The sequence below is a fragment of the Elaeis guineensis genome, chromosome 9 (assembly GCF_000442705.2).
Source record: "Elaeis guineensis isolate ETL-2024a chromosome 9, EG11, whole genome shotgun sequence".
NCBI lineage: Eukaryota > Viridiplantae > Streptophyta > Magnoliopsida > Arecales > Arecaceae > Elaeis > Elaeis guineensis.
The window spans coordinates 8968466-8978440 of record NC_026001.2 but is presented as its reverse complement, the minus strand read 5'-3'; the positions used below and the strand labels follow the sequence as shown (position 1 = coordinate 8978440).

General features: G+C 38.6%; 1 protein-coding gene across 1 annotated transcript; it reads right to left on the bottom strand.

The window, feature by feature from the left end:
* Positions 1–93: 93 nt before the first annotated feature.
* On the bottom strand, positions 94–3475 carry LOC105036492 (alcohol dehydrogenase 1; the record flags this gene model as incomplete). The annotated part of the gene is given in 10 exon segments (XM_073243309.1): positions 94–255; positions 356–451; positions 626–687; positions 1053–1128; positions 1410–1492; positions 1581–1868; positions 1871–1905; positions 2405–2451; positions 2606–2742; positions 3240–3475. Coding segments are annotated over 10 exon segments (1023 nt in total), but the record flags the coding sequence as incomplete, so codon positions are not given.
* Between the last annotated feature and the right edge of the window lie 6500 nt (positions 3476–9975).

Sequence of the window (9975 nt, the reverse complement as noted above, 5' to 3'; positions counted from 1 at the left end):
ACGCATTAAGCAAGAGATTTTTTTAAAAAAAAATGATTTGGAAGAACCTAATCACTTTAATTAAGCAAAGACAAATTAGAATAGGCTGTTCACCTTGTTCATGTACTTCTCAACGACTGAAGGAAGGTCAGAGCGCGGTTTATAGTTCCCAAAGAAGGTTCCCTTGAGAGTCCTTTCATTGAGGAAGTTCATAGGGTGGGTTTTGAACTCGGCATCTTTGTGAGGCACCCCGACCAGTACAGCAACACCCCAACCCTGAGGCCAGACAACACTTTCAGATTACCATCTTATACAAGCCTAAATTAATAGAGCATATAGTTTCTATTGCAAGTTCGTAAAGGAAGCAAGAAATTACATCATGAACACATTCAAATGCAGAGATCATGGCTTTAATGTTGCCGGTGCATTCAACGCTTCGATCGACTCCACCATTAGTCATTTCAGCAAGCACCTGAAAAATATTCAATCTTTCTACTTAATATCACGTACATTGCTCTTGAGACATCATAACCAGCTGAAATGTTTCCAAATAATATAATTTAACTACTACAATATAGCAGGTGTCATGGAATGAAAGAAGTCCTATATCAGCACACAAAAAGTATCATCATGTCCAGAAACAAACCTCTTGGACTGGTTTCTTATGGTCCAATGGATTCACAAACTCTGTGCAACCAAACTTTTTTGCTGGCACCAAAAAGAAAATGAGACTTAGTACCGTATTTTAAAACAACCATATCGATCAAATGCCCACATAAAACGTTAAAATCAACATTTTAAGTAAGAAAGGAAGTGCAAGAAAAAGAGCGGGAGGAGTGGCAGAAGCATTAAAAAAAAAAAAAAAACACCTGAAGAAAGAAAGCAAGAAGCAGGAAAAGTTTTGAGTTCCATAGAATTTACAAAGCAGGTACATCACCCTAGAGAAATTTCCAGCTACCACATGAGGAACCACATAAAAGGAGTACTCAGGAATAGATATGCTTAAATTAGCCGGACTAGTTCAATTGATGCAGTAATATGGTTTCACTGATTGAGAGGAATAGTTGCTTTACCTTCCTCAAACCTGTTGGGGTTCAGGTCAACACCAATGATCCTTGAGGCCCCAGAAACTCTGGCCCCTTCAGCAGCCTGATCATAAACAGATAGAATCAATTAACCAAAACCAATATTAACACATCTACAGAAGCAAGATGTAGAAGGCTAGACCTCAGCAGAATCAGGTGCAGCAGCGGCTACAGTTGCGGGTGCAGCAAATCAGATGTTTTCAAAAGAGCAGCAATAGAGTGCTCAGGATGCTGGTGCTGGTTTGGGTTTTTGTAAAGTTTCCAATGTGGGGTATGGTTGCTACAAGGGGCAAGCCAACCACAACTTGCTGAACTAGATAGAAATGATACAAGAAAGATACTCACTGCAAGGCCTACAGCCCCCAATCCAAAAATAGCCACCGTCGATCCCTTCGGTGGTTTTGCAACATTAACAGTGGCACCAAACCCTATCCAACAGCAATTTAAAAGATAATTAGCACTCTCACTACATCTAAACCTTTAAATCTTATGCAGACAATGGCCTCGGTGTCTCACCTGTTGAAATGCCACAGCTAAGAACACAAACTTTGTCGAGGGGAGCCGAGGGGTTGATCTTGGCAAGACAGCCAACATGAATGACGGTGTACTCGCTGAAAGTGGAGGTTCCTACGAAATGGTAAATGGGCTTTCCATTGATACTGAACCTTGTTTTCCCATCATTGATCATCACTCCACGGTCAGTGTTGATCCTGAGGAGATCACACATGTTGCTCTCCTCGGACTTACAATGAGCACACTCTTTGCATTCTCCAGTGAATACAGGGAGGACATGGTCTCCTGGTGCAAGTCAGTCACACCCTCCCCAACACTCTCCACAATCCTAAGGGCATCAAATAATAATTCTTTTAATTAAAAACCTCAGTATATATCTTGACTATAAAATTCGATAAAGTATTCTTCTAGAAAAAATTAGAGAGGGGTTTTGCAAAATGAAAAGAATTTACTTGTCAAAGTTTTCAGTAAACACAGAATTTTCTCTGAGAAATAGTGGATCTAAACATGGAATTACTCAATTATTCAAAGTCAACTTTTGACAACACCAACAAGGCAAAGATGTCATGTATTTAAAGTCAACAGACAAGAGAACTATCTCGGGGAAAAATATGAATCACATTTATACTGTTTTTGACCATGTATCTTTTCAAACCATGTCAAATAGAAAATGGTTTTAACATTGTTAAGCATCTAGTAAAAGTAACTGCCAACCAAAATCACCATAATAATCTCAAACTTCAAATTCTTAAGAAATTTATAGCAAGCAAATCCAAAAGAAAAGATGATAGTGACATTTGATATGGTTAAGGTTATGGAAGTCCTACCCTCCAGCCTCATGGCCAAAGATCCGAGGAAACACTGGAGTCTGGCCCTGTAAAAATTGAACATCAACACCATTTTAATGATACAAACAAGACAGCATACACAAACATAGATCATCTAATAATGATGATGTGGACATCAGCTATAAAAAGAAAATTGAAAAAAAGAAATCTAGTTTGTTTCCTATAACACCAATAGAATACCTTGGCTTCCCAGAAGTAGACATCAGTGTGGCAGAGGGAAGTATAAAGGATCTTCACCCGAACCTCCATCGCCTGCGGCGGCGCCACCTCCACCTCCTCGATCACCAGAGGCTTCCCGGCCTCCCACGCGACCGCCGCTGCATCCAAAAACAAACAATATACGAACACCCGACATGGATCAGAAAACAAGTTACTGTCTCCGACAAACAAAAAGTTCATCACCAACTTCTTTTCCTACTTTACATCGGGCTAGCCTTAAGATCTATTAGGCCACTAGAAATGATGGATAACATAGAATAAACAAAGATGCTAACCAATAACCAGTTTCAAAAGACCCATCACTTGTTTCAATATATGATCTGTGATCAAGAACCAAGTGAGAAAATTTTCCCTTTTTTTTTAAAAAAAAAGATCATCAACAAGAACTAGTATTGATTTTGTTTTTCTTTTAAATAGAAGACAAGAAAAAAAGAGTTCGGAAAAATTTTGTTGAACAGAGGAACGAACTATAAGACCAAAAAAATTAAAGAAAAAAAAATCAAAATGCCCTATTCTATCTAATAGAATAGATTACCAGAATGACCCAAAGAAGAAAAGCATTAATGAGTTTGGATTCATCCAGAAGGCTACAAACCTTTGCATTTGATTACTTGACCAGCAGTGCTTGCCATCTCCTCTACCTCTTAATCTCTCTGTCTCTCAAGCTCTTCCCCAAATCCTCCTCCTTTTCTCCACAAGAACCCAAATATCTCTCCAAAGACGCTACCTTTCACAACTTGATCGAAGAGTACCGGGCGGTGGCATAGCTATATATAACCAAAAGAGAGATCTCGAAGAGTTGCGTTTTTTCCAAATTTTTTTTTGAAGTCCCACGGTTTTTACCTCTGTCGCTTGGAAATCCCATACCACGGCGTCAGCAATCAGCACAAAACCGGTTTTCGGTTGCGGTGCTCCCTTTCGATCGTTTTATTAACTGGGACATGCTAATAAAACAAACAGATTAGTGTTTGCCGGTCCAATAATATGCTGAGATTCTAATTTGGACTTATCGACAAGGGGCAATTGGATTCGAAGTCAGAGAGAGAGAGAGGGGGGGGGGGGGGGGGCTGGACCCTAAAACCGGGGTCTGGGCCCGGAAACCAACCGTGGAATTCCAAGGCCAGCCGGTTTCAGAGCCACCAGGTTTGTATCCGCAGGCTCTGACTGGCTGCACCCCGGTCGTCGAGATCAAATTCGTTGTAATAAAATTATGCCAAGCTAATTATTATGATCCTAAACCGTTGGCCGAAACCACTATGGGTATCCAACGATGGTTTAGTCATTAAGACTTGATTTAATTCTCTGTGCTCTGCAGCTAGCGGATTCTTTTTCACACACACACAAACGCGGCCATGCAGAGAGACGGAGAGAGAGAATGTTTTGGGTGATTCAAAGCATTAGCTGCTGACGTTAAAATTTGTATTAATAACTTCGGGATTAGATAATTTAGGAGTCCTTTTTTTACTTTAATTTTTGTCTTTTTTGTATTTGGCACTGTCGTAGCATTGGAAGGCTTAGTGCAAGGAGCTATAATTAATGAAAGTAACTGAAGAGGATTGGAAAGTAGTGAGGTGTATAATTAAAGGAATGGTGTAAAGCTAAGCTAGCCTCGTAGAAATGAAAATTGTTAGAAATTTGGCTATCAATGGTTTCCCAACTTCATGTCTTATCATGTCTTTTCTATGAATTGGACCATCCCAGACTTATTTGTCCGATTTGATCTTTCAACTTCTTAGGTATACGAACTGATGGACATTGAAAGCGATATCCTCGGATGCATGTGAAAAATCCAATACTCTTCAGTTATTTAACTCCTGATGTTGGCATTTCACGTGTAATGTTGATCGAGGAGGATAATTCAATCCTTAAGCATCTTATTTATGCCTTTTCTTTGTGAATTTGGCTGTTTCTACATGATAAAGATAATTTCAGACTTCTAACATAAAATAAAGCACTTATATTTGCTTGGTTCTGACTCATAATCTAATCTCTAGAGAGGATATTTAGGAAGTCAATTAGACTAAGGAATCGGGCGCTAATTATGCACGAAATGTAACAAATACCATGCCGAGAAGGTAAAAAAATACCCCTGTAAATCATTTTCAAAGTAATTCTTGATTTGCTATCGATTTCTTCGGGAGACGAAGCACAAAAAGGGAAGATATTGATGTAATTCTAAGTGTATGGCCTTGGTGTATTCCACAAAGAGTTGATCGAGTTGCATTTCTGAATCAATTTTGCTAACATTGGCTTAATCTGCCTAAGACTTCTTTTCCTATCAATGAAATTTAGGTCTACCGGTCGGCACCTGTTTCCTTGAAGCATGTAAGAAGAGAATTTGGAATAAAATTCTAAAGACATTTCCAAGTTGACCGGCAAAAGACTAAATTGAGTTACAATGATATTTCCAGACTTTATTCTTCAGATTTTTTTTTTTTTGGAAAAAAGAAAAAATCAAACCTTATCGCATGACGGTATTTTGCACTGGACCATCATGGGTCACGTGAAAATTCTGTTCTTTTCGAACTACGGTGGAAGTTTCCACCAAATGAGAAGATGCTTCTATATATTTTGGATTTGTCTTCTATGTTTATCTAATAAGCCATGAGATATGGACCGGTTGCCAACATGGCCATCTCCGAACAAGAACCTCTAACGTCATTGTTTGGAGTTTTTCCAAGTCAGAGCTTATTGCAAGATACCACATGGCCTTCATTTGCCTGCCAATCGGCTCAAATCAGCGGGCTTGTGGCCAGCACATGAGCAAATGTTTAAATAACGTTAATTAATTAGCATCAACCACAGTGCATGCATGTGTGTGTGTGTATATATATATATATATATAGATACATACATGCCCTGTCAGTTGTTTATCATTCATAACTATTTGTGTTGTAAAGGTGATCCACTAATCGATTTAATCATTTCTATGATGAGTGTTAAGATTTGACGTCTCGAGATTCAGTCTATATTGAGTCCACAGCAAGGTCCGCGGTGAAAAATGGAGTTCAACGAGATCAAGATCACTCCAAACGGAGCTCGGATGGAGGAGATACGAGCTTTTGAAATTGGCACGAGATTCGAAACGGTGGAGGACCGCTAGTGAGTCGGCGGAGCGGCGGTGGTGCGGCCCAAGCGGGGCCAACGCACGGGACTCGGGGCCCAGACGTGCGGCCCAGCCGACGCACGAGCCCGTGGGGCGCGGTCCGGGCCCAGGCCCCTGGCTCGGGCATGGCCTGGGCCCACATGCGTGGGCCACCCAGGCGCTGCACCTGGGCCTGTACCCCGATCGACTGTGGACCGGGCGGTCCATGGGCGGATTTGTGGACTGCCTGGATGTTTCTCAAGCATTTCTCACAGTCCACGATACTATTCTGTAGACCGAAGCTCGATCAGATGACGTGGATAGCTTCCGATCTTGATCCAACGCTTGGGACTTGATTGGGTTGATTAAGGAGTCTTAAACCTAATCTAAGTGGATTTAAGCCTTATAAAAGGCTGTGACAGTAAACAAAGGGTGGTGGTCTGCTGTTTTGCCGCAGGAAGCGCCGTACGGAGCCCGCAGAGAGAAGAAAAAAAAGTGTGTCGCTGAGAGAAAGAGCACGAGGCTTCTGGACAGCGACATCAGATATTTGGGATTCAGGGGTCTCCAAGAAGAGAGCTTTTGTGAGGAAGAACTTCTAGTGAGAGAGAATTGGGTGTACAAGGATTGAGGGTGGGGTCTTCTCTTGTAAAATTTTTTTTCATAGTGAAGTTTACATGTCCCGTAGAGACGAGCTTTTTTATGGCTGATCCACATATTTTGATTGTTTTTATTTTATTTCTTCTTTCTTCCTGCTGCATCGCATGGTATTGAAAAGGTCCTAGGAGGTGGTGTCTTGATCAAATATCCATCCAACAGTGAGCATTCAAAGTGACTTGATGAAGCCATGTTGAATGTAGGCTCAAGATCTCGACTCTATACTTATTTCAAATTAGCAGCTTGAATGACCATCTGAGTGAAACCCGTGACAATATTCACGACTAACAACCTTAGTTTTATGACTGACAGACAGATTTTTCTCCAAGTAGATGATCAAAAAATGATCCAATAATTGAAAGAATTAGACTTGATAAACTTATAACTTCTGATTAACAGTTTATGGACTGAACCTTCAAGTAATAGCGATACAAAGGAGATTTTAAAATAAAAAATTGAATTGAGAGAGAAGGAGAGCATTCTGCACCCTCATGTTCTCTTTTTTTTTTTTCCGTTCTCTCTACTATTTTTAAAATTCTGATTAACTTAATTATTAAATATTTTATCGAACATCTTCGATAATAATAATTTTTTTTTGTAGATTCTTTCAATGTCCCAAATCGCAGATAATGCCCGCTTTTAGCCACATCCGTCATCCTTTGGAGTCCTATAGCAACAACATGTACGTGCCATAGGAGAGAGAAAAGGCTTAAAATAAAGGGATTCCTGTCAAAAGGTAAAGATGCTGCCGCACAAGTGTTCTTGTTGCAAAAAAAAAAAAAAGAAAAGCTAGCATTAGCTGTACAAGATTAACTCATATTTGGATTGAAGGAGATTCCCTGACGGTCGTGAAATGGATCAACCGATGCTGCGGTCTGCGGGCTCGATTTTGCTCAGCAACATTTTCCTACCCACTGCTTGAAGACACTAACCGATGCTCACAGTCGGTGGATTTCGTCAAGATCACCCATACCTTCAGAGAGGCCAACCAACAGGTAGATTTGCTTGCTGCGATGCCCCTGGAAGGGATGTTTAATTTCATACATGTGCTTCCCCCTGGTTTGGACGGTGGGCGTCGCTGACATGAGGGGTCTTTCTTTCCTTCGTTCTTAATTTTCTGTTTGTTTTCTTTGGCCTTTGGAGGGAGTGGCGCCCCACACACCACCCCCCGCAACCCCACCTCCTCTGTAACCAAAAAAAAAAAAAAAAAAGTAATGTCATGATGCCTCTTGTAACATGGCATGAAGGAAGTGGTGCAATTCATTGAATTTTTTTTTTTTGGTAAGAGCAATTCATTGGATTTGAGGTGTGACATGGAATACCAATTCCCCACATGACATGCTATGATTCTTTTTTCTTTTTCTTTTTGTTTTACTTTCAAGGAGGAGCAGGTGGGGAGTTTACCCAAAGATTGGGGCTAGACATTTTATTTTTTTTTTTTTTAATAAGATGTAGATTGCATCGTTTATGTGAAAGAATAATTGGTCTTCTTTTGTAGCATATACCGTTGGATCGTATTTTACATCATTTTTAAAACATAATATTTATCTTCTGTACCGACGATGGAAGGAAGAATTCGGAGGGTTTTGGAAACCGTACGATATGGGATTCAATGGTTGGCATTGGAATGAAAAGATCAATCATGTTTTTTCGTGTGAATGATACAACCTGGACACCTTTTTATAGGACCATTATTGTCTTTGAGAGCTAATTCAACGCGCCACCGGCCACCACTTGGTGAAATCCGTGCTAAAATCTTAAAGGAGATTTTGGATTGCTGTGAAGAGAGGGAAGGTAATATCGGTGGATGTTCACAGGTAATCTGGCTTGACTTTGGCAGTTGTCGTGAAAAATCTTATCCTCCTAAAGCGTGACGTTGCATTGTCGAGAATGATGTGCTGTAATGACATGGAGCATACGAGTATCTAATGTAAGGGATGGAGTTCACGTCGCAGCAGAGGAAAAAAAAAAAGCGTGTCACCAAAATTACAGCATTGAATTGATCGTGTGAATCTACCATTCATACTTTTAGGTGCAGAGGACTGATTCACGTCACGTGTTAATGATAAAAACTGCCGTACTGGTTCCTGGCTTTGTGCTGTGCATCATGTGTTGCCGTAGGTGTTACCACTTGCGGCCAAAACAACACTACATAAATTTTATTTTTTATGATGTTAATTTAATTATATTTTTTAAAAAAATATTAAAAATTATATTTTATTTCGTATTTATGATAAATAGTGGGTACAAATTTTTTCACGATATTAATTTAGTCACATTTCTAAAAAATATTAAAAAATATATTTTATTTTATAATAATGATAAAATGCTGGATATAAATTTATAAAATTGTTACTTAGTTGGTCAATAAATAAGAAATACTATATTTTATTGATATAAAATAAAAATATCAACTATAAAAATATAATTTCATACCTATCCAAAAAAAAATATGATTATTTCTTTATGATTTCTTCTCCAAATAAATTTACTATGATTTGATCTCTGTATCGATTGATAGCATTCTATTTTTTTAGTTTGATTCTTCAGGATTGACTATAAAAAATGTACAATGGATTATTTCTTGCATGGTGAATTAGCATATCCTTCGGCCAGTCATTGCGTTCTAAATGAATGTAATCATATATTGAGATCTTTAATCACAATGATGAAGAATCTAGTCAATAATTAGGAAAGAATCGTATGATATAAAAAAGTATTAGAATTAGGGCTCCATTCATGCCAAACTTTCTATCTCAAGACTTGTGTGGAATTTAGACTCTATCAAGGCATATAGACTTTCATATGCATGCATCTATTTCATCGTCAAAAAAATGAGTTAACCTCATAAAAAAAATCAATCTCTCATCACAATAAAAAAAAAAAAAAAAAAAAAGGGGGGGGGAATCCCACTCCAACGTATCATCTTTACCAACAAAAAATAAGAGGAAAATCAACATAAAGAACCATGTGATATCACAAAAAATTCTAATTTTGGGACTCCCATTTATACTGAACTTCGCATCTCAAAATTTCTATTGGATCAAGACTCTTTGAGAGAGAGAAGGAGGCATATGCATCTATCTCTCGTCACAAAAAAAAATAAAAAATAAAAAGAGTATATCAACCATAATCGAAAAAAAAGAATGAGCTGTATAATATCAAAAAAAATTTAAAATTAGGACTCTATCCATACCAAACCTCTTATAAAAAAAGTTGGGTCCACTCCAAGCCACGCCAAACTTCCTCTCTTAAGATTTTTTTAGAATTTGGACTCTATGTAGACTTCCATATGCATGCATTTAATTTCATTGTCAAACAATAAGGAACTAACCTCGGCAAAAAAAATCAATCTCTCATTGCCAAAAAACTAAAGGAGAATCCCACTCCAGCATATCATCCATTGCCAATAAAAAATAAAAAAAAAATCCACATAAAGAACCGTGTGATATCATAAAAGTGATTCTGATTTTGGAACTCCCATCTATACTAAACTTCTGATCTCAAGACTTCTATTGGATTAAAACTCCTTGAGGGAAGAAAAGTGGCGTGTGCATCTATCTCCCATCACACAAAAAAGAAAACAAAAAGG